The sequence below is a fragment of the Bos indicus genome, chromosome 24 (assembly GCF_029378745.1).
Source record: "Bos indicus isolate NIAB-ARS_2022 breed Sahiwal x Tharparkar chromosome 24, NIAB-ARS_B.indTharparkar_mat_pri_1.0, whole genome shotgun sequence".
Taxonomy (NCBI): Eukaryota; Metazoa; Chordata; class Mammalia; order Artiodactyla; family Bovidae; genus Bos; species Bos indicus.
Genome location: NC_091783.1, coordinates 43,916,265 through 43,942,194, shown reverse-complemented (window position 1 = coordinate 43,942,194; position 25,930 = coordinate 43,916,265). Strand labels below are relative to the sequence as shown.

At 42.4% G+C, this 25,930-nt stretch overlaps 1 protein-coding gene across 1 annotated transcript; it reads left to right on the top strand.

The window, feature by feature from the left end:
* Nucleotides 1-230: 230 nt before the first annotated feature.
* MC2R (melanocortin 2 receptor) lies at nucleotides 231-19,819 on the top strand. The gene is made up of 2 exons (XM_019986548.2): nucleotides 231-337; nucleotides 15,907-19,819. The coding sequence occupies exon 2, from the start codon at nucleotides 16,007-16,009 to the stop codon at nucleotides 16,898-16,900; it is 894 nt and encodes a 297-aa protein (XP_019842107.1). The 5' UTR covers nucleotides 231-337; nucleotides 15,907-16,006; the 3' UTR covers nucleotides 16,901-19,819.
* Nucleotides 19,820-25,930: the final 6,111 nt, after the last annotated feature.

Here is a 25,930-nt window from a genome sequence, read left to right as displayed (position 1 = left end):
AAACTAACCAAAAATGACGTTAAAAATGAGCAAGGTCACAGTTCTGCAGTCTGCCATAAACCTTGTCGTGAACATTGGAAGCACCCTTATCCAGCTAAGCCCATGGAAATTGTGTCTAAATCTAACCGTTTCTTTCCATTTCTCCCAACTTCACATTACCAGAAGTATGCAGTGCCTTTCGAATGACATTTATCCAAGGTTATGATAACAAACAACTGTCCCTCCAGTGATGCATTTGTTCCGCACCTCCCAGCCCAAGGCCCTGCTCTTGCTTTTCTTTCAAATCTCATTTAGTCTCAGTCATCTCGGCCAGAAAGTTCCTGCTTCAGAGCAGAAGGTAAGTACATTTTTTACTAATTTCTCAGGTTCTTGAGTGCTTTGGACTCATAAATAGAGCAGTTAGGGAAAAACCTTGAGAAAAGATTATATTCAGAATTCCTAGTAGCTCATCTTTCGAATTATGGTCTTTCATCCTCATGTGGAGTACATTATTTTCTAATTAAACTGTAACAACAAATGTGTGTATCAAACTAAATCCAATTTCCCTCCTGATGAATTTATTCTAAAGTCTTAGTTTTAAATCATCATCGAGCTCTAGTCAAGGACGACAGGCAGGTTTTCCTAATGGGATTATGAGTGGGAAAAGTCATGCTTCTTCTACCCCTGGAGAGTCACCCTTTTACCTGATTAACCTTCTGTTTTCACTCTGGCACTAGCACCTAAGCATCTCTGCCATCGACATTCACATGTGGACTTTTTGTGATCTGGGGCAATTAACACTCTGCCTTTCCCATCTGTTAGTTCAATGGTCCTCTGCCTTCCTTGGCAAAAATATAGGGTGTAGGATAAACGAGAGTTAAAAGCACATTCCTGATCCCATTCTCCTCCAAAGCCCTAATCACTTGGAGAGCCATGCACCCACTACAGACTTGAGACTCTTTGCTCAGTTGGCTCCGTCACGGGGGAAAAGAATTCTCCAGAAAGGATGGCCCAGTCTTTTTATAAAAACAGCGAGTCGTCCTATTTTTATTTCCGTAAACTGCCTTGAGATAATCCTACTATTCATCCTCCTCCTAAACACACACACTTACGCACACATGTACATGCACACACACACATGTATACACACGCATATTCCTGTACACACATAGGCACACATGCAAAGCCAAGGGGGGAAAAACCAAGAGAGTGATGCGAGGTGACGCTGAGAGCTGGGCCTTGACCAGGATCAGGATGGGCAGAGGACTGGTCATGAGCCTCACGCACTGACTGGAAAGGGCTGCTCACACCGAGGAGCCAGTCTGCGGCCACTAGCCCACTGTGGCTGGGACAGCAGGTCACACTCAGTCCTCAAGAAGAGCCCTCTTGGGGCTATTCTCTGTGGGAACACAGAGAAGGGGGGCCCCAGCAGAGAGGGCAGGACACCTCCAGCGAGTGGAGGGGACATCTTGGAGCACCCTGACTTTTTCAGTGTCCTGGGTTTTGGGGATTGGTGTGAGGGTAGGGGTGTTCCCTTTCAACACCATCGCCCTCTCACCCCTCTGGGCAACCCCAGGCAGCTCAGTGTAAAGAAAAAAGCCAATCTACCTTCATCTCACTAGTTTTCCAGGCATGTTTCCCACCTACACACTTAAAGGCCACATTGTACAAACATGGGCAGGTCTGTGCTGGGGTCTGAGGCCAGGGAGTAAGACCAGGCGGTGGGAGCACAGATAAGGCAGCTCAGGGGCAGGGTTTCCAGGAGGCTCTGTTGGGTGGGGGCAGATGGCCCTGGGGCCCCGGGAGCTGAGAGATAAGGTGTGTAAAGGGCATGAGTGTCATCTCAAAAAGTGTGGCTGATGTTAAAATGATACTAAAATTCAGAAGACAGTTTACACTCATGGCTCCACATGCACTTGCCAATGTGCCGGCAATGCATGTGGAGCCCTGGAGCAAGATTTAGTGGCTGGAAGACCTTGAGCAAGTTCATCTCTGAACCTCAGTTTTCTTATCTATGAAATGGGTCCTGGAGCAGGGCACAGGAGTAGAACCTGCCCTCATACTTAACTGAAGCACTGAAGGAGAACCTCTCTCACCCTGCATTCTCTCTGACCTTTATCATAGAGACAATTGTGAGAGAAGCTGGGCGAAATCAAACTGCTTTTAAAGTACAAATTTTAAGGAAGTGCTGATGTACTGGGGAGTTTGCTCTTTTATACGTTAGAATATTAATTCAAAATGCTAATCACATGTTTTGAGCTCCACACTGCTGCTGCTACTAAGTCACTTCAGTCGTGTCCGACTCTGTGCAACCCCAGAGACGGCAGCCCACCAGGCTCCCCCATCCCTGGGGTTCTCCAGGCAAGAACACTGGAGTGGGTTGCCATTTCCTTCTCCAATGCATGAAAGTGAAAAGTGAAAGTGAAGTCGCTCAGTCGTGCCCGACTCTTAGCGACCCCATGGACTGCAGCCTACCAGGCTCCTCCGTCCATGGGATTTTCCAGGCAAGAGTACTGGAGTGGGTTGCCATTGCCTTCTCCACACAGTAGACAACAAATCCCTTACAGCTAGGTAAAGCTGTAAGGCAACAGAAATCAAAACAAAAGAATAGACAAAGATCAGTTGAAACAAATAGAGAGCCCATAAACAGACCCACACAAACGAAACCAACTCATTCCAACAAAAGTGTGGGGGCAACCCAAGGGAAAAGGATAGATCTTACAACAGGTGGTGCTGGGAGAAATACTTGCAAAATACATATTGGAAATGACTATTTTCCCCAAAATCTTCAAGGAAATAGTAAACTCAGCAGTGAGAAAACAAAGAATTTTAAAATGAACAAAAGATAAGAACAGATGTCTCACCAAAGGAAATCTACATATGGTAAATAAACATAGAAAATAATACTCATCACTATTTATCATTAGAGAAATGAAAACTAAAATGACAATGAGATTAGACACTTATTAAAATGGCTGAAATCCAACATGCTGACAACACCAAAGGTGGTGAAGCTGTGGAGCATCTCATTCCTCACTAGTGGGAATGCAAAATGGTACAATCACTTTGGAAGACACTGTGCTGGTTTGATACAAAACTAAACAGACTCTTTCCATATGATCCAACAATTGGGCTCCTTGGTATTTACCCAAATGAGCTGAAAACTCACGTTCATCCCAAATACCTGCACATGGATATTTATAGCAGCTTCATTCATAATTGCCAAAATCTGGAAACAACCAAGAAGTCCTTGAACTATCTTTTAGCTATCAAGCCTAAAAAAGACAGGGGTGAAACTTAAATGCATATTACTAAGTGACATAGCCAGTCTGAAAAGGCCAGCTGCTGTATGATTCTGATTATATGATGTTCTAGGAAAAGGAAAACAAGACAGTAAATAGATAAGATGTTACCAGTGGTTTGGAGAGGGACTGAGGGCTGTGAATAGATGTAGTACAAGAGGATTTTTGTACCACAGAACAGTGAAACTATTCCGTAAGATACTATGATAGTGAATATATGACACCATGCATTTGTCAAAACCTATAGAAATTTATGGCATAAACTGTGAATCTTATGTTTTCAAAATTTTTTTGAAAAATCATTTTGGAAGTTAGACCATCTCAGAATGCAACGTAAGCAAAGAATCTGACTGTACCATCATAAATACATGAAAAAATCTCAATGCATGGGGTGTGGGGAAGGTGCTAATGTAAGTGACCTTGAAAATGAGTGAAAATGGTAAGATACAGGCAATCTGCTCTCTAGATGACACAGTTCACCACAAGGATGTGGGCTATTGATTCTGAAAACCACTGCAAGTGTTTCTGTGGTGCACCTGCAAGTGTGCACCTGGACCCAACAATTAAAAGATGCCCTGCACACAGCAGGAGCTGGTTCTTCGCTGTTGGAACAGGAGGTTACACATAAGTAAGGAGAGGAGGCCGGAAGGAGCCACATGGCAACAGACTGGAGCTGGAAACTTCAGGGTGAGCTCATGCTTATCTTCATATAGACATGGGTAGAGAGAGAAGTATTTGCAGAGGTGTGTGCACATATGGATAGTGTACACACACGTCTCCTTGCTCTGAGTAGGAAGGGCTTAGAAGCAGCAGCATGCAAGAAACAACACACACTTTACCCCTCAGATCTCGGTTTTTAACACCATTTTCCAATAAAAGGAGTCAGTGATCCTCTCAGAACAATGGCTCATTTCATCATGATGGCACAAAATAACAAAAGTGAGCTGGGAACACTGTGTAGTGCAAAAGATAAATAATTGTTCCAAAAAATCACAGTGGTGAGGGCATGTTCAAAGGACATGTGCCAACTGCAAGAAGTAGGAACGATATCAGCAACAAAATAAGTAAAATAATACTAGATTATAACCTAAAATATAAGTATCCATGTATCCATGGCTGACCAGCCCATCTTGGGTGGCCCTGCGTGGCATGGCTCATAGCTTCACTGAGTTATACAAGGCTGTGATCCATGTGATCATTTTGGTTAGTTTTTCTGTGATTGTGATTTTTCGGTCTGGAGGCTGTGGGATGGTAGCTCTTGCTTCTTCTGTCTGCCCTCTAAAGGATGAGGATAAGAGGCTTGTGTAAGCTCCCTAATGGGAGGGACTGGCTGTGGAGAAAACTGGGTCTTGCTCTGGTGGGTAAATTTTTAATCCAATTGTCTGCTGATGGGTAGGGCTGTGCTCCTTCCCTGTTAGTAGTTTGGCCTGTGGCAACCCAGTCCTGAAGTCTAAGGGCTCTATGGTAGGGCTACTGGTGACCTCCCGGAGGACTTATGCCAACATACGACTCCCAGGACTGCTGTTGCCAGTGCCCCTGTCCTCACATCAGGCCACTGCTGGCACACATTCCACAGAAGATCCTCAGACACTCCCAGGCAGGTCTGGCTCAGTGTCCGCTGAGGTCAGAGCTTTTTTCCCCCGGGTTGTGGTGCACACGAAGTTTTGTGTGTGTCCTCCAAGAGTCTCTGTTTCCCCCAATCCTGTGGAAGTTCCGTAATCAAACCCCACTGGCCTTCAGAGTCAGATTCCCTGGGGATTCCTGGTCCCTTTGCCGGATCCCCAGGTTGGGAAGTCTGATGTGGGGCCTCACATGGGAAAATGAGTGTGCTGTGTATGGGAACTCTCTATACTATCTTTGTAACTTTTCCATGAATACAAAATTGTTCTAAAATAAAAGGCTTATTTTTTTAAGAATATCCAAGCTCCATCACCCAAATAAAGTCTGAAACATTTTTCAGGGATTTTTCGATTTTTTCGATGCTTTTGCATCAGTGTGTGTGTATATATATACACACATACATATATATATATATATACACTCTGCACCACTGAACCATGATTTTAACCATAGAAGAGGGGTCTACCTTATGGGCCTGCCAGAATTTATTTAACCCATTATTTATATGGTTATAATTGGTTTATAATTATTTATAAGGTCACCAGTTATTTACATGGTTTTTCAGTTTTCCACTGAAAAATGTGTATATACTGTGAGCATCATTGTATGTACATCTTTGTTCCTATCATTGACAATATGTTCAGAGCCATTGAGTCAGATTGGTCAGGTTGCCAGATCCTAAAGGCAGAGTGTCACAGTGGAACTCTATCAGTCACCTTCTATTGGGTTAGGGTGTGTGACTAGGATCCTTAGATTTTTTCGTGATAACACACTTTCTAATTAAGGGTCAGTACCTAGATTTTGAACACCTTATATTTATTTAAACAAATAAATCAGCTGTGATTATGATTTTTCACAACACCTTCATTTCTTTTTTTATTAATTTATTTATTTTAATTAGAGGCTAATTACTGTAAAATACTATAGTGGTTTTTGCCATACATTAACATGAATCAGCCATGGGTTTACATATGTCCCCCATCCTGAACCCCCCTCCCACCTCCCTCCCCAAACACCTTCATTTCTAACTATTTTTTTCATCTTTTCACTTGTCTCAAGTGTCATTAGTCAGTTAGGCTCCAATGTTAATAGAAAACTGTTTGCTTTAACCATGTATTTCTTTTCCCCCTCCAACTTTCACCCCAACCCAATATCAGTATCTTCTCCTGTATGAAAAGGAGTACCAAGTACTCAAGTGAAAACGGACTGACCTGTTTCCAGGAGAAGCCTTTCTCACCTCACCAGACCACCTTTTGATTTGCACCAAATGGAAACCAGGGGATCTGAAATTACAATGATAACAATGGGCTTACACTTTTTTGTCTTTTTCTCTCTATTTCTGTTTGTTTGTTCGTTTGTTTTGGGGGGAGAAGGCGATGGCACCCCACTCCAGTATTCTTGCCTGGAAAATCCTATGGAGGAGCCTGGTAGGCTGCAGTCCATGGGGTCGCAAAGAGTCGGACACGACTGCGCAACTTCACTTTCCCTTTGGGGGGAGGGGCTTACACTTTTTGATCAGGGTGTATTTCCTAAGTTTTACTCAATAGAATGATCAGTGCTTTTTATCCTGAGTATCTCATAGAAGTCATGTCTTAAAATGAACCTCATATAACCAGTATGGGTTGTGCAACAAAGTAATGGTAGAAACAGTCACATGTCTTAATATTCAGATTATATATTCAAGCATAAACCTGCTATGTAGGGGGAAAAGGCCAGTGTCTTCCTCTGGGCTGTCTCCTACTCTGGATGTTCTGTAATCCCAGGGTTTACGGACTCCAGAACTGAGCCAGGAGTCTGGCATGCGTCCATCTAGTGCTGTCTGGACTCCTCACTGCCACCTGGTGCCGACATTGGGAACTGCTCCACTGTTCACAGGGGAGCTGGCCCAGATGGGCATAGCTCCTGGCACAACCAGGGCAGAGCCTGCCTCAAGGGACTGCCAGACCATGACCTATGGTCCTCAGTACTTTTAATCCCATCACAGCCACCCCAGGGTACTAGCCACCTTGGAGTTCTGGGACAAAACTGGATTTGATGTTCATTTCTCTCTTTCAAGAGGACTGTCCAGAGTCTCTTTCCCTTACTGAGAGCAGACATTCTCAGAGGTTAGGCAATTCTTCCTTCCTGACATTCAAATAAGAGGTCTGATTTCAACTCCTTTCTACTGACAAAGGCTACTCACTTTCCCCTTCTAAGAAAAAGCCTCTCTTCCTTTCTGTCCTGCACCAAAGGTCTCATTATTTCCTGCTTTTACTGCCCAGGAGAACTCTGGCCCTTCACATGCTCCTGCAGATAAAGCCGTGTTCCTGGACTCCAGGGAAGCGAATCCCTTGCCCTTTCTAAGAGAGCAAGGCTGCTCATTTTACAGGCACTACTTCAAATAAAAAGACACCAAGAAATTAATCTTTAGCAGAAGTGCTCATTTTCCCACAAATTCTAACTGAAATTTTGTCTGCCAATGAAAAAATAAAACCACTAACTCTTGTTCCTTGCACATTTTATATATCTCTCCCAAACATATCTTTCTAGAAATACAAACGGTTAATTATTCGATTGATGACATTCACATTCTAACAAACACATCAAAAATAGTTCCTGGACATCTCAGTGAGTCACTAGAGCGGATCAGAGAGGAGGAAGGAGAACCTGCCAGCCCCGCCAAGGGGTTACCTGCTGCTCAGCAGACATAACACAAACACCGGAAGCTGATCTTTCACACAGGCAGAGGGCACCGCACGCTAAATACAAGAACAAACCACGCTTCAGGACATGAGAGCAGAGCGGTCATATGGGTCAGTGGCATGGAGACACGCAAGATGTTTGGTCTTGACTTGGGGCTAAAACAAAAGCAGGATTTAGACAGAGGAGAGACTGGGGAATTCTAGCAGGAAAACAGTAGTAAAAATGTGGAAGGCAAAAATGTGCTAAACTTCCTGGAGACAATAAGAAACCTGGGCTGGCTGGAATATGGATTCTATGTAGAATACTGGGGAATATGGCAAAAAAACATTAGCCTGGAACACAGTGTAGATAGCCTGACATGCCAAGTGACTTAATAATGGGATTTTATCCTGTAGACAATGAGAACTTCTTGATGGAGCCCACACTGCATGATGGCTCTGGGTTGGGTTATTTGCACATAATGTCATGTATGACCCAAACCTAATGCAGAAACTCTGAACTAAGGAGTCTTGTTCCCATGTGCATGTGTAGGAACTGAATAGGATAAGGTTTGCTGCTGCTGCTAAGTTGCTTCAGTCGTGTCTGACTCTCTGCGACCCCAGAGACGGCAGCCTACCAGGCTCCCCTGTCCCTGGGATTCTCCAGGCAAGAACACTGGAGTGGGCTGCCATTTCCTTCTCCAATGCATGAAAGTGTAAAGTGAAAGTGAAAGCTCAGTCGTGTCCAACTCTTCACGACCCCATGGACTGCAGCCCACCAGGCTCCTTCGTCCATGGGATTTTCCAGGCAAGAGTACTGGAGTGGGGTGCCATTGCCTTCTCCGAGGATAAGGTTTAAGGACATCTATATCTTTGATGCTTTTTCTTGACTTTGATGATTATTTCTCTTAGACTAAAACAAAATTAACTTTCACAAAATGTTTATATTTTTAGGATAAACCAGATATAGGACTCTATAGTAGAACCAAGGAGGTCATTTGTCTCTAATTAAAATCAAACCTTAGTCTGATCTTAATATATCATTTTTCCCCCCTGCCACTCCCACACACACACCACTATTTCTCAGATTTCCCTTCCAAGAATATTGGAAATTTTCAAAGAACATTAGAAATTGTTTTAAAGAGAAAGATAAATACACAAAGATATATCATCACCGAAACCCTGAACTCCTCCAGAGGTGAAGCACCTGGTCACAATCAGATTTAACACTTTCTAGGCAATCCTTCTAGTGAGCATCGTCAACTGTACTCTTATGAACATATCCAGCTCTCTCACCAGAAAAGTGAACCACTTCTGTGGAATATAGTTAAACAAGGCACCAGACTTAAATATCCTACAGGTTCAGCCTTTCCACTTCAGTGACTGTGTCTTTTAATCTTTATTTGCATTGTATTATATAATTTGAGAAAAAAATCAATACTCATTTAGCTGTATATATAACACTCAAAATCTCCTACTTTGTTAGTAATCTGAGTTTCCCCTGGCCAGTGAGACAGCATGTTTATATCAAACTCCAAAGTAAATAAAAATGGTAAGGACAGCCAAATGACAGTTGAGACTACGTGAGATTATTGCTACCTCAAAGGGGAAAGGGGAAGCAAAAGCTATGATAAATAATACAAAAACCTTTTTTACCAATTGATGGGGAAAACAACCCCCCCCCCCCAAAAAAAAAAACTCAGTGAAAACATTCTCAGCAGCACACCTAACAAGCTTAGGTGTCTCCAAGGCCCTTCTGCCTCAGCAACTCAGTTCTGCTGCTCCCTTTAAATACTGATCAGGCTCCAGAGTTCAGTTAAGTTCAGTTCATGTCCAACTCTTTACAACCCCATGGACTGCAGCACACCAGGCTTCCCTGTCCATCACCAACTCCCAGAGCTTGCTCAAACTCATGTCCGTTGTGTCGGTGATGCCATCCAACCATCTCATCCTCTGTCATCCCCTTCTCCTCCTGCCTTCAATCTTTCCCAGCATCAGGGTCTTTTCTAATGAGTCAGCTCTTCACAACAGGTGACCAAAGTATTAGAGCTTCAGCTTCAGCATCAGTCCTTCCAGTGATTATTCAGGACTGATTTCCTTTTAGGATTGACTGGTTGGATCTCCTTGCAGTCCATGGGATTCTCAAGAGTCTTTTTCAACACCGCAGTTCAAAAGCATCAATTCTTCGGCACTCAGCTTTATTTATGGTCCAACTTTCACATCCATACATGACTACTGGAAAAACCATAGCTTTGACTAGACAGACCTTTGTTGGCAAAATAATGTCTCTGCTTTTTAATATACTGTCTGTTGGTCATAGCTTTTCTTCCAAGGCGCAGGCCACTTGTCTTTTAATTTAATAGCTGCAGTCACCATCTGCAGTGATTTTGGAGCCAAGAAAATAAAGTCTCACTTTTTCCATTGTTTCCACATCTATTTGCCATGAAGTGATGAGACCAGATGCCATGATCTTCATTTTTTGAGTGTTGAGTTTTAAGCCAGCTTTTTCACTCTCCTCTTTCACTTTCATCAACAGGGTCTTTGGTTAATCTTCGCTTTCTGCTGTAAGAATAGTGTCATCTGCATATCTGAGGTTTTTGCTATATCTCCCTGCAATCTTGATCCAGCTTGTGCTACATCCAGCCCAGCATTTCACATGAAAGGCAATGGCAACCCACTCCAGTACTCTTGCCTAGAAAATCCCATAGATGGAGGAGCCTGGTGGGCTGCAGTCCATGGGGCCGCTAGAAGTCAGACATGACTGAACAACTTCACTTTCACTTTTCACTTTCATGCATTGGAAAAGGAAATGGCAACCCACTCCAGTGTTCTTGCCTGGAGAATCCCAGGGACGGGGGAGCCTGGTGGGCTGCCGTCTATGGGGTCGCACAGAGTCGGACACAACTGAAGCGACTTAGCAGCAGCAGCAGCACTCTGCATATAAGTTAAATAAGCAAGGTGACAATATACAGCCTTGATGTACTCCTTTACCAATGCGGAACCAGTCTGTTGTTCTAGAGCTAGCAATTTCAAATCGAAAGTTCTCTGTGCTTCAGGTGATTCTACAAGAAGCAATGGCACAGTGGGAGAGAAAGCTTCTCTGATTTTAGTATCAATCTCAGCACTCTTCAGACTCCTCACCACCCCACACACCACAGCCCAACATGCATCCTTCAAGCCATCTGTCAGTCATACAAATACATTAATTCCAGAAGGTTGCAAATAAGAAAGCAGGCAAACCCTTCACAAACCAGTCCACAGCAATTAACAGTCCTTGTGTCTTAAAAGCACCAGCTAAGGGCCCATGGTGGACGTGTGTATACAGGGGGAGACACTGGGGAGTGGGATCCCAGCCACACAGACTGCACAGTTCCATCACTTACATAGTCCCTCACAATAAGCAGATCTTTTCAATTTGTTCACTTGTTCAATTTTATAAGAAGTCCTTCAAAGTGCTCTGCCCTATTCAAGTCAAACTTCTGGGATTGAAGGTATGAACTGGCAGGCACTCAGCTCCTCAAGGTGACTGGGGAACTGCCATGGCAAGATAGCTGATTGGTTACACATACTCCTACTGACTGCTACCCGGACTTCTGCCAGGAACTGCTAGTGCTCAGCGGAGTTGGGTGCAGGCTGAAGGGAAGGTTGTTGAGCTTTCCCCTGGGGAGATAGAAGCTCCCAGACCAACCTACATCCTCCGCCCTGCCCCATTCCCACACCACACCCTCATTTTGGCTACTTGTAATTTATGTAAAACCTAGCCTACATGTTGGTTTTTAAGATTTTACTGTTGTTTCCAATTTTTTATCTCTTCTTTTTTTACTGGGTCATCTTTAGCTTGTCTTACTACTCAGTTTTTCTACTCTTTTTCTTATTGACTTTAAGACCAAGAAATAGAAATACAAATAAGGACAGTTTGTACCCAAGAAGAATTGACTGTTTGAACTGTGGTGTTCTTGAGAGTCCCTTGGACTGCAAGGAGATCCAAGCAGTCCATCCTAAAGGAAATCAGTCCTGAATATTCATTGGAAGGACCAATGCTGAAGCTAAAGCTCCAATACTTTGGCCACCTGATGGAAACAACTGACTCATTGGAAAAGACCCTGAGGCTGGGAAAGATTGAAGGCAGGAGGAGAAGGGGACAACAGAGGATGAGATGGTTGGGTGACATCACCAATTCAATGGACATGAGTTTGAGCAAGCTCTGGGAGTTGGTGATGGACAGGGAGGCCTGGCGTGTTGCAGTCCATAGGGTCACAAAGAATCAGACAGGACTGAGCTACTGAACTGAACTGTACCCAAGGAGGAAATGGTGGGTGTCTCTCTCAGCCACATTATCAGGAGAAGGTACGTCTGGTGTGTTTGTGGGCACCGGGACAGAAGTAGGAAGCTAAGACCAGAAGGCCCAAGCATCCTGAGAGCACAGGAACGGTAGGGAGCCTGCCCAAGCCAAAACCTACCAGCTGTTTCACTGGCAATAAGCCTCCTTCATTAAGGAGGCTAGGTGGGGCAGCGCACCACTGGTAAGGATGTAAACTGGTACAACCCTCCAGGGAGGCAGTTTGACCTTATCTGTGCATGCTGCTGCTGCTGCTAAGTTGCTTCAGTCGTGTCCAACTCTGTGCGACCCCATAGATAGCAGCCCACCAGGCTCCCCCATCCCTGGGATTCTCCAGGTACGAACACTGGAGTGGGTTGCCATTTCCTTCTCCAATGCATGAAAGTGAAAAGTGAAAGTGAAGTCGCGCAGTCGTGTCCGACTCTTCGTGACCCCATGGACTGCAGCCTACCAGGCTCCTCCATCCATGGGATTTTCCAGGCAAGAGTACTGGAGTGGGGTGCCATCGCATTCTCCGTATCTGTGCATATACTGATGCATATACACTTTCACATGCATATATACTTTCACTCAACAATTCCTTTTCTGTGAACTTATCTAACTCACTAGGCACATGAAATCTTACATGATTATTCATTACAGCATTCTTTATACAGCAAAATGTTTGAAACAACCCAAGTGACTATCAAAACACAGATGAAATAACTCAGGACATATCCATCCAATGGAATACCTTGTAGTAGCTTTTTTAAATTGGAAAAGGAAATGGCAACCCACTCCAGTATTCTTGCCTGGAGAATCCCAGGGATGGGAGCCTGGTGGGCTGCCGTCTATGGGGTCGCACAGAGTCGGACATGACTGAAGTGACTTAGCGGCAGCTTTTTTAAAAATGGAAAAATGAGGAGCAGAAAGAATGAGAAAATGATCCATCTACTTTGTGCGAAGTGTCCAAGATGAAATGAGGTACAAAACACTAGGTATAATATACCAACCACTGAACACACAGGGCAGGGGGTATCCTGCTGGCCAGAAATGGGCTGACTGGTGCCCAGTGTTACTGAGATCAAGCCCACTCTGCTTGCCACACCATAGACCAATGAATGTGAGAGACGAGGGGTTGAGGCAAGGGAGAGATTTAATCGAGGAGCTGGCAGACCGAGAAGGTGACAGGCTAGTGCCTCAAAGTAAGCATCTTACTGGGGTCTGGATGTCAGGTTCTTTGATACATCAGAAGCAGTGAGGAACTAAAGTCAAAAGGCAGAATAGAGAAGGAGATGCAATGGGGAAGTAAAGTGAAAGGGTCTTCAGTCTGGCAAAACATCTCCAAGGGAGTGGCCAGTCTTTAGAAGGGATGTGTTAATCTCTTCTTTTCACAGGTGGGCAGGGACAAACTATCTCTCCACAAACTGAACAAAGGCAATGTAGTTTACAGTCCAGCAGAGGGGCAGGGCCCTCCAGGCAAGCCACTGAGTATGATTATAATAAAAGCAATGAAAAGCAAGTCAAAGAAACAGTTTCCAACATAAGCCAGAATTGGCTTTCTCCCTGCAACACAGTGCTCCGTGTCTGGATCCCCAGCATCTTTCCTACCAGCTGCCCCCAGTCCATGACTGGGCTCAGTCTACTTCTGCAGGAGCTAGGACTCCTCTAATTGGCAGCTGACTCAAGGACTCTCCACTGACCAGCTCAAAACTTGCCAGAGCTGTGCTGTGGTGAGAGACTGCCTACTCAGTCCCCCTTTCTTCCTCTTCTTTGCCCCAGTAGTCGGGCCTGCCTCACAGCCTGAAGACTTCCTTGCTGCTCTTGCTGCCTCTCCCTTTAACCCTAACAACTGGGAGAAGATGTACACACTCCTATTGTTTTATGGGCATAAAGAAACTCCAGAAGAATACTGGCCACTTCTTTGAGGAGTAGTAACGGGGCACACAAGATGATGGGATGGGAGGGAGACTCTAATATTTCCGTGTATCTCTACATACACACAAATACACATATATAAATATATATGACAGTAGTACCTATTCAAAAATGAAGTCAAAACGTTACATGCATCTAGTGAAAACGGGGGGAGAGGGCCTCACTGAGCTGGGATGCAGGCAGGAGCCCTGTGGCACTGTGGCATTATGATTTATAAGAAGGCACATATGCGGTCTGCCTCCTCTTGTCTGGCACAGAGTTCACAAGATCGCTGGAATTCTCTAAGTGAGGAGAACAACCAAGTTGTCTCTTGTTATGTTAATGATGTGACTTTTGGGAAGCCACTCCTAAAATCTCAAGAGGAGGGGGTCATTTGGGAACCCAGACCTCAGTTCCGCACTGGCTCTTTCTGAAGTCTGGATTTTAAAACTCCATCAACTGGAAAAGCCACATGATACAAACCACTCATTCACTCAACAGAAAAATAAGCCTTGTTACCCTCCTCCCCGGCCATTCTCCCCAGAAGCCATACAACAACCCCAAAGCACAGAGAGTATGATGCGGGCTGCTGACTGTCTCCAGGACGCCTGCAGCGCTTTTACTCAAGGCCTCATGCCATCTGCCTCCCTCCTGAACTAAAGGAGGGGATTGTGGGGCCACACTCTCCTCTGAATTTCTTTAATATAATCTTCTAGAGAGATCTGGGAAAACAACTTGGTCAGTTATATCTGACTTGGTCAGATACACAGGTTTTTAACTTATTTTATTTTCATTTCTACTAAAGCCGATAAAATTTCTTTATCAGGTGAATACTTACAGAAGCACTAAGATAAGTGATTTATTTTAGCAGATATTCATCTTTGGAGCCAAAGAGACCTTGATTTAAATCCTAACTCTCAGTATCTTGGCCTTTCCACCCCAATTCCTTAGGTGCAAACTGGGGGCAACAGGACCACCTGTATTGTTGACAAGAGGATTAAAATGAGATGCCACGCATAGCACATGGCATAGTGCTGGTTGGCACGTAACAGGAATTTCACAAGTGAAAAAGCCTTCTCCTTTCTCTCAGAGCCCTGCAAAAATATGAAAATTAGACTTCACATTTTCTGGCCAAAGACAATAATCAGTATAAAAAAACCTCATTTTATAGTCGCCCATGTTCCCTTTTCTTTTGCAAAGGGCATCTGCCAGTTACCCCCATGTGACTGTTGTTACAGCCACAATCATTTGCTACACTGTTGGTGGGAATTGGGGGTTCCTTAGAAAACTAAAAATAGAGTTGCTATATGATCCAGCAGTCCCACTCCTGGGCATATATCTGGAAAAGATGAAAACTCTCATTTAAAAAGAAATATGCACCCTAATCTTCATAGCAGGACTATTTACAACAGCTAAGACATGGAAGCAACCTAAGTGTCCATCGACAGATGAATGAATGGATACAAAATATGTGTTATACACACACACACACACACACACACACAGAAAGAAAGAATATTATGCAGCCATTAAAAAGAATGAAATAATGTCATTTGCAGCAACATGGATGGACATAGAGACTGTCATACTAAGTGAACTAAGTTAGAAAGAGAAATATATCACTTACACGTGGAATCTTAAAAAAAAAAAATGAAACACGTGAACTTATTTACAAAACAGAAACAGGCTCACAGACATAGAAAACAAATTTATGGTGACCAAAGAGGAAAGAAAGGAAAGGATAAAAGGAGTTTGGGATTAACAGCTATATGTTACTATGCATAAAATAAACAATAAAGATCTACTGTATAGCACAGGGAACTACATTCAAGAATCTGAAAAAATACATGTATACACACATGTATAACTGAATCATTTTGCTGTACACCTGAAACTGACACAACATTCTAAGTCAACTATACTTCAATTTTAAAAATATATATTTAGGAAGGATTTTTTAAAAGATGAGGGTCCAATAAATTATTTTATTTAAATATTCCACCATTGTATTTTGCAGAGGCAACAGAGCTTCCTCAAAGGTATCATGGCTTGTTTTTATTTTGTGATCTATTTTGTAACTAATATTCCTACCTATACTTTTTTACCTCAGATCTTCAGCAAGAACTACAAAGAAGAAAAGATTCTGGAGAATCAATCAAGTTTCCTGTCAAGTTCCAGTAACGTTTCTGTCTTAACTGCACACAGGAAAGATGAAACACATTCTCAATCTGTATGAAAACATCAACAGTACAGCAAGAAATAACTCAGACTGTCCTGCTGTGATTTTGCCAGAAGAGATATTTTTCACAGTATCCATTGTTGGGGTTTTGGAGAACCTGATGGTCCTTCTGGCTGTGGCCAAGAATAAGAGTCTTCAGTCGCCCATGTACTTTTTCATCTGCAGCTTGGCTATTTCCGATATGCTGGGGAGCCTGTACAAGATTTTGGAAAACGTTCTGATCATGTTCAAAAACATGGGTTACCTCGAGCCTCGAGGCAGTTTTGAAAGCACAGCAGATGATGTGGTGGACTCCCTGTTCATCCTCTCCCTTCTCGGCTCCATCTGCAGCCTGTCTGTGATCGCCGCTGACCGCTACATCACAATCTTCCACGCTCTGCAGTACCACCGCATCATGACCCCGCACCGTGCCCTCGTCATCCTGACGGTCCTCTGGGCAGGCTGCACAGGCAGTGGCATTACCATCGTGACCTTCTCCCATCACGTCCCCACAGTGATCGCCTTCACAGCGCTGTTCCCGCTGATGCTGGCCTTCATCCTGTGCCTCTACGTGCACATGTTCCTGCTGGCCCGCTCCCACACCAGGAGGACCCCCTCCCTTCCCAAAGCCAACATGAGAGGGGCCGTCACACTGACTGTCCTGCTCGGGGTCTTCATTTTCTGTTGGGCACCCTTTGTCCTTCATGTCCTCTTGATGACATTCTGCCCAGCTGACCCCTACTGTGCCTGCTACATGTCCCTCTTCCAGGTGAATGGTGTGTTGATCATGTGTAATGCCATCATCGACCCCTTCATATATGCCTTTCGGAGCCCAGAGCTCAGGGTCGCATTCAAAAAGATGGTTATCTGCAACTGTTACCAGTAGAATGATTGGTCCCTGATTTTAGGAGCCACAGGGATATACTGTCAGGGACAGAGTAGCGTGACAGACCAACAACACTAGGACTCCAACTGTCCTCCCCTTCCCTAGAGCATGAGGATAATTCCACTAACTCTTGTTGTAATAGCTCAATTCCACGTGAACAGCCTTGCTATAGGGTACAACTTCTATAGCTTAGAGAGGCAAAATAATTACCAAAAAGGCCAGAATACAAAGCACATACAGCAATACACATGTGAGAACTCTGAGCTAAGGAAAAGTTTGCTCTTCTATAGATAACTTGGCAAAGGAAATGGCAACCCACTCCAGTATTCTTGCCTAGAGAATCCCAGGGATGGGGGAGCCTGGTGGGCTGCCATCTATGGGGTCGCACAGAGTCGGACATGACTGAAGCGACTTAGCAGCAGCAGCATCACAGGGTGGCCTCTCCTAAGTGCTAGGACAAGCACTCAGGGTATGGACTACAGGGTTTTTGTAAGCCAAAGGTGCCAATTAGTTGCTGCCTACCGCCTGCTCTCCTTTCTGCCCACCTGCTTTGTTGTGTACCATCTCCAGTCTTTCTACAAGCAGGCAGGATGCATCTTATAGTCAAATAACCAGCTTTGAGTTTCCAATAATAAAGGAAGCTTCTCCATTAGTCTTCTTGGCTAACTCAGCATCCCACTGACTTTAAAGTATTTTCCTGGTTAAAACTCCTTATGCTTTAGAAGCATAAATTTCAAAGGAGGAAATAAATATATAATCCATTTGGTTCTTATGTAGGAATAAATAAAGGCCAGAGGAAGACTGCGGCAAAATGAAGAAGGTATACCCAACCCTTGTGAATCTGTCCAGTGTGCGTGTGCTCAGTCACTCAGTCGTTTCCAACTCTTTGAGACCCCATGGACTGCAGACCGCCAGGCTCCTCTGTCTGTAGGATTTCCCAGGCAAGAATACTGGAGGGGGTTGCCATTTCCTCCTCCAGGGGATCTTCCCAACCCAGCGATAGAACCTGCATCTCTTGTGTCTCCTGTATCAGCAAGCAGATTCTCTACCACTGCACCACACAGGAAGCCCATACCTGTCCAAACACAGAGGTAAACGAAAAAAGTCGACATGTCCCAAAATGCATTTTAAGTAGAGAATGTGTGTGTTCACCAGGTTTTTGGATTATGAGGGAAACCAAGACCAAAACAACATTTCAAGACAGAGCTATTATGGAGACTCAAGCCAGAGACTGGTGAAAAACATTTAACCTCATTCCCTAGATGAATCTGAGGCAGACAGCATCACTGAAGAATTTCCTCCTACTAGAGCCACAGGAAAGATGCCAGATACTAGCAAGTGGCATCCCCAGCAGGATAAAAGAAACATAAATTGTAGGTTCATCTGTTTTTAAAGACAAAGCTTAAAGAAGAAGCAGATTCTGATCCTAAGTCTTTGCTGAGTCACAGATTAATTTACAGGGATGAGCGATGGAAGGGACAGAGGCCAGATCTGCAGGTACACAGCACTGAGCGGCTCAGGAGCCAGCAAGAGGGATGGTATCTTGGGAAGAGGCACTTCTTGGCCCCCAGAGTTTCCCTGAGCTGCTGAGAGGAGAAGCTAGCCATAAACAGGACTGCTGGTCAGGTGATGGGTAGAGTATTCGGTGTGGGGAGGGCAGGAGCTTAAGAAGCAGAAGGGAAACACAAGAATTAATGGGGAGGCTGCTGGGGTAGGTATCCAAAAGGTCAATAATTCACTTGAAGCCGAAACCCAGTGTCTTCTGCACCTCCATCCTCCAGTAATCCTTCTTTGATCCTTCCCCCTCACCAAATAAATGACAATACCCCTTTCTCCTCTTATTTCTCTTGAGAGAACATCCAGGACAAAGGTGAAAAGAAGCAAAGACTGAGGAATTCCTTATACTTTTCTTCACTTTAATAGATAAGCTTTAAAAACTTCACCAATATGCTTACTTTTGAAAACTAACTTTTATCAAATTAAAAATATTCTTTTCCTGCCACTTTCCTAACAGTATTTTTATCGTTGATCAATATTGAATTTTATTTAATGCTTTTTCAGATGATCATTTTTTCCTCCTTTATTAATGTACATCAGATTAATAAATTTTTAATAACTGGGCTATCTTTCCAAACTTCAAATGAAGATCAATATGTATTATAGCAACCATGGACATATTTACAAAACTAAAATATGTTGTTTTAGAAAATATTTATTTTGATTTATATTTTTACATACTTGAAATTACCTTAAAGGTATAATTTAATTTATATTTCATGAATGACCTTTAGTGAATTTTATGAGAAATGAGAACAGTACCAAAAAATAAAAACTCAAGGCACATGCTTTCCAGGGAATTCCCTGTCAGTCCAGGGGTTAGGACTGGGTACTTTTACTGCTGGGGCCCAGGTTCAACCCCTGGTCTGGGAATTAAAATCATTCAAGCTGCATGGTACAACAACAACAAAAGGTATGTGCATCCCATAAATATTCTTTTTAAAATAAAGGAAAAGAAATTATACATGGGCTATTTAGTTGGCTACTCCTCTATGTATATTTAGTGATTTTTAAAACCTATTTTGTGCAGATCCATATTACTACACATGCAACAGTTTGTAGCTAGCAATTCTCACAATCAGGATGACAATATCCCACTGATATTACAACATGATCATTAAAGAAACAGCAAACTACTGTTATTTATTTTACTGACATGTATATTTAAGATCTGTTATTTGCAAAGTATTTCTGAGAAACTAATCCAGTTATTCCTCTTTGCAAATCTACATGTATGCTTCTTTATCCATATAAGTACAGTTTGTACTATAATTAAAAGTTCTGACAGTATGTTGCTGCTGCTGCTGTTAAGAGACTCTAAACACATGTATATTCTCGTTCAGTAAAAGTACATCTTTCTTCCCATGCAGTAAAAGTACATCTTTCTTCACATCCCCTAATGTCTCAGGTCAGACTGACCAAGTTCCCCAGAACTCTGTGAAAATAAGGAAGGCAGAGAGCAGGAGGACCTACAAAAATTAAGTAGACTCCAGAACAGTGTCTCTTGCTTCCATTAGGATACTAATAAATGTACCTAATTTAATTCCTTAAGAAAGTTTTATGTTAGTAGAAGCTATATGATATCTGAGGTAACAAATCCCATGAGCTTTAAATCTGTTAAAAGTCTTCATTTTATCTGTCCACTACTCTTGCCTGGAAAACCCCATGGATGGAGGAGCCTGGTAGGCTGCAGTCCATGGGGTCGCTAGGAGTTAGACACGACTGAGTGACTTCACTTTCACTTTTCACTTTCATGCATTGGAGAAGGAAATGGCAACCTACTCCAGTGTTCTTGCCTGGAGAATCCAAGGGACGGGGGAGCCTGGTGGGCTGCCATCTCTGGGGTTGCACAGAGTCGGACACGACTGAAGCGACTTAGCAGCAGCAGCAGTTAATCCTTTACTGTTTTCTGCAGGTTTTAGCAGTCTGGAGTTTGTTGGAAAAGACTATGACGTCATATAGACTTTAAGCAGGATGTCTTGCAGCACTTGCTGAAGAGTGCTAAAACTCCTCTTGGGCTCCCTTCCTCTTTCCTTTTTGATGATATCCAACCCAGGAGTGCTAGGATCACTGAAAATTGTCCCAATACTAACAAAGCTAAAACACTGATCAAATAAATTCATAGAATATGTCTAGAAGTGGCAAGAACTTCCTTTTACAGATAGAAAAGCACTGTTAGGAGAGGTGAGAGTGATTCAAAATCCACATCACTGAGTCCTAATCCCAGCTCCATATGTACTATTTATATAACCTTGAACAAGATATTTAACTTCAGTAAGGTTTCATCATTCCACCAGCTATACAGGGACCACAGTACTGCCTGTCACAGAGAATTCTGTGAGAAATAAATTTTAAAATACAAGTTTAGTACTATGCTTGGAGCATGCTAAATGCTTGATAAAAGTTAGTGTCTACTGTCATTGTCATTGCTATTATTATTATCATCATGGGCCTTGGTAAAGTATCTGCCTGAAATGCAGGAGACACGAATTCGATCCCTGGGTCGAGAAGATCCCCTGGAGGAGGAAATGGCAATCCACTCCAGTATTCTTGCCATGGAAAACCCCATGGACAGAGGAACCTGAAGGGCTCTAGTCCATGGGGACCCAAAGAGTCAGACACAACTAAGTGACTGAACATACACACACTGTTGTTATTACTCCAGTGTCAGACAAATGGGCAGAGCCTTCTGACCACAGTGTAGAAATGCTGCTGCTTAACTTAGTGCTTGGGCTTCCCAGGTTGCTCAGCTGGTAAAGAATCCACCTGCAATGCAGAAGACCCTGGTTCGATTCCTGGGTTGGGAAGTTCCCCTGGCAAAGGGATACGCTACCCACTCCAGTATTCTTGGGCTTCCCTGGTGGCTCAGACAGTAAAGCATCCATCCACAATGCAGAGACGTAGCTTCGATCCCTAGGTTGGGAAGATCCCCTGGAACAGGGCATGGCAACCCACTCCAGTATTCTTTCCTGGAGAATCCCATGGACAGAGGAGCCTGGTGGGCTACAGTCCATGGGGTCACAAAGAGTCGGACACAACTGAGTAAGCACAGCACAACTTAATGCTTCCTCTTCTGATTCTCTCACTATAAAGGGCCTGCCCACATCCCCTGTTCTCTTAATCTCTAATTCCAAATACTTAAATATACTCACAATCAAAAAGGCCATCTCTAAACTCATCATAACAATTAGCAAGAATTTAGATCTAAAAATCATGCTTTCAGCATCTACATAACCATGGCAAAGGAAAATGTCTAGTTCTAGGAATCCTGAGTGCTTTCCTGATAACTATTTGCATCCTTCTAAGTATTTCCATGATACATTGTCACTACAGCTATATATTTACAAATTATTTTGTACGGCTTTCACTAGTTTCTACTCCTAAAAATTATCCTAGCAGGCACATTGATTAGTGCTTAAAAGTTCAGTTTCTGGAGTCGGAAAGAGCTGGATTCATGCCTAGGGAAAATACTGAAGGTCTTCAAAGCCCTTTTTCTCATCTATAAACTGTACCTACCTCTGTAAGGGTTCAGTTCAGTTTAGTCGCTCAGTCGTGTCCGACTCTTTGCGACCCCGTGAATCGCAGCACACCAGGCCTCCCTGTCCATCAACAACTCCCGGAGTTCACTCAGATTCACGTCCCAAGCCTATACAGTGATCTAGTGAGGACTTGATGAGATAATGCATTTAAAGCACTTACCATACATAACACATTAGTTGATGAATAGATAGTTAAATGACAGCATGCTTTTTTTTAATTATTTCTTTTTTTTTTTTTTTTTGTTAGTTGCTTGGCAGTTCAGGTTTAATGGTGTGTTTTCTTTTATTCAGATAATTAAACAAGGATCTGAGAGTTTAAGCTACCAATTCTTAACCTTAGGTTGTGACCAAATTTATTGCAGAGATAAATACTTCTATCTCTGCAATAAATAAATTTAAAATATTTATTGTTATTTTTATTTTTATTTATTTATAAAAACAAAAAATATTTCAAACATCCTAAGACATATTTAAAATAAAGCCTTGACTTCCACAGGTATGCTGGAGCAGGTTCCTAGAAACCAACCCTTTAGCAGTATAAATTCTGGACGCAATTTTAACTTCTGGACACAGGGCTCTAAAAAGTGAACAAAAGCAGGGAAGTTTTAGAGAAGAGTTACATCCTGAATGAAGGGACAGACATAGGTGAGTCTCTATTTTTTTAGTTTTGAGCTGAAAGGTGAGAGCCTCAGTGCAGTGCAAGGTGATTAAAATTCTCTTATAAAGTCCACCATCTTTCTTGCCTGAGGTACAAGGCCACCAAAGCTGCCAGAAAATGAAGGGAGGTGTCTCGGAGAGGATAAGCCAGAAAAAAGGAGGCCTTAATCTTGTGGACAAACATTGCCCAAGTTTCTGGCTGACTCCTGAACCAAGCATGTAGACGGCAGACTCAACACACTTTGCATTAAGGTTTAAGAACTAAATTGGCATTTGAACTCTCGGCATTATAGGTGATAAAGGGTTTACAAGACAATTGCATACTACATAAAACCATCAAAATTCCTAGAGGCATATAAAAAAATCAGAGTTTCTACAACATAATACTTACAATTTCTAGAATTGAATTCAAAATTAATCAATACATAAACTAGGAAAGTTTATCCTCACTCAAGGAAAAATTCAACCAACAGAATCAAACCCTGATGACTCAGATGTTGTCAATATCAACAAAAACATTATAACTGCTACTGAAACAATGTTCAATGGCGTAAGGGAAAATATATGCACAATGAATGAACAAAAAGGTAGAAAATATCATTAGAGAAATAGCAATTTTAAAAATAAAAATGAAGTTTCAGAAATAAAACATACAAAATCTAAAATGAAACATTCACTGGATGGGCTCAGTAGTAGAGTGGAGATGACAGCAGAAGAGTTTATAAACTTGAAACTATGTCAGGACTTCCCTGGTGGTCCAGCAGTTAAGAATCCACTTGCCAATGCAGGGGACATGGGTTTGATCCCTGATCCGGGAAGATTCCACATGCCTTGGGGCAACTAAACCCATGTGCCACAACTACTGACGCTACATTCTAGAGCCCATGAGTCACGACTACTGAGTCCACATGCTGCAACCACTGAAGCCTGCACGCTCACTCTAGAGCCTTGCTCCGAAACAAGAGAAGCCACCACAGTAAGAAGCCCACGCGCCGCAAGTGTGATAGAGTACCCCAACTCGTACAGCAAATAGTGATAGCACATGCACAGCAACAAAGACCCGGCACAGTCATCAATTACTTCAGGACAAAACAACTGTGTCAGTAGAAATCATCCAATTTAGAAAGAGAAAGAAAAAAACTATGTTTGTAAAACCATGAATAGAGCGTTAGGAACCTGTTACACAACATTCAAAGGTCTAGCATAGGTAATTCAAATACCACAAGAAGAGGAAAGAGAACTGGGCAGACAAAAAAAAAACACTAGCCAAAAACTTTTCAAAGTTAGAGAAAGGCATCAATTTAAATTTCCAAGAGGCTCAGCACACCCAAACAAGAAATATTAAGAAAACCATATCTAGCTGCATCCTAGTCACCTGTTGAAAAGTAAAGAGACAACTCTTCAAAGGAGACAGAGTAAAAGAACACATTACACAGACAGAAACAATGAGTCAAATAACAATACACTCACCATCAGGAACAATGAGAGCAGGAAGACAGTTGCACAACGTCCTATAAGTTTGCCAAAAGAAAAACCTGCCAATGCAGAAGTGCATATCCAGTAAAAATATTCTTTAAGAATGAAGCGGACTTCCCTCGTGGTACAGTGGATAAGACTTGGCCTGCCAGACTTGTGCACACAATGGGGGAAGGAGAGGGTGGGACAGATTGAGGGAGTATCGTAGAGACATATACATTACCATATGTAAAGTTGGATAGCCAGAGGAAATTTACTGTGTGATGTGGGGAGCTCAACCCAGTGTTCTGTGACAACCTAGAGATGGGATGGGAGATGGGAGGGAGGTTCAAGAGGAAGGGAGCATATATATATATACCTATGGCTGACTCATGTTGATGAATGGCAGAAACCAACACAACATTGTAAAGCAATTATCCTCCAATTAAAGTTCAAAAACTTTAAAAAAAGAATCTGTCAATGCACGGGACATGGGCCCAGGGATTGGTCCAGGAAGATTCCAGATGCCAAGGAGCAACTAAACCCATGCTTGACAACAAGAGAAGCCACCGCAATAAGAAGCCCGTGCACCACATCCAAGAGTAGCTCCCCATCACCGCAACCAGAGAAATTCCGCACACACCACCAAAGATCCAGCACAGCCAAAAATTAAAAGAAAAATAAATAATTTCTTTTAAAAATGAAGGAAAAACACAGACATTTTCAAGTAAAACAAACTTTAGAGAATTTTTCAACAACAGAAATGCACTATAAGAATTCCCAAAAGAAATTCTTCAGAGTACAGGGAAATTATATCAGAGGGAGTGCATTGCTTCAAGAAGGAACAAAGAACATTTGCAATTGTAAATGTGTGAGTATATATAAATAACAACTTTCTCTTAGTTTACTTAATATATACATGACTGTTTAGAGGAAAACTTATATAACATTTTCTTGCCAGACTTATATATGAATAGAATACACAGGATAGCTAAGACATAAAGGATTGGGGTGGTAGATGGACTTCTATAGTTGCAAGGCTGCTACATTTCTCTAAAATGATACTACATTAGCTCTAAATATATTGTTAGAAGCTAAAGATGTATATTTAATCCCTAAGTCAACTACTGAAAAAATAATGCAAAGAGAGCTAAAAAGTGAATAAAGAAACTAAAATGAAATTCATTTTAAAATACTCAATAATCCAAAAGAAGATGCAAAAGGAAGAGCAGTAGAAGAAAAAAGAATGAACATAAAATCTTTAAATGGTAATACTGATTAAAAACATATCAGTACTTATATTTAATATTAATGAACTAGCCATATCAATTAAAAGGCAGAGGTGATCAGAACATATAAAAAGTAAAACACAATTATAGTCTGATAAGAAGAGAATCTCTTGAATTTACAAATACATGTATGTTAAAAGAAAATGGATAGAAACATACCATGTAAAGAATAAGCATAGAAAAGAGCAATCAAACTAGAAAAACAAACTATAAGAAAAAATATTACAAGATAAAAAGTGAGATGCCATAGAAATGAGCATGCTGTAGAGTTCTCATTCTGGGAAGATAGAGTAGATGTACTTTTCCTCGTTCCTTCTGCTAACTGCAACTAAAACCACTAGAAGTGAGGCATAATACAAACATACAATTCTGAAAGGTGGTGAGAAAACAAATCAACTAGATATTGTTGGGGCCCAATGAACAGCACAATGATAGTTGTTGTAAACAATGATGGTTGTTTTTGTTATTTATATTTCTCTCTGCCCTGAAATTCCCAGATGTGAGCTGAAGCTAGCAGCTTGAAAGTTCCAGTG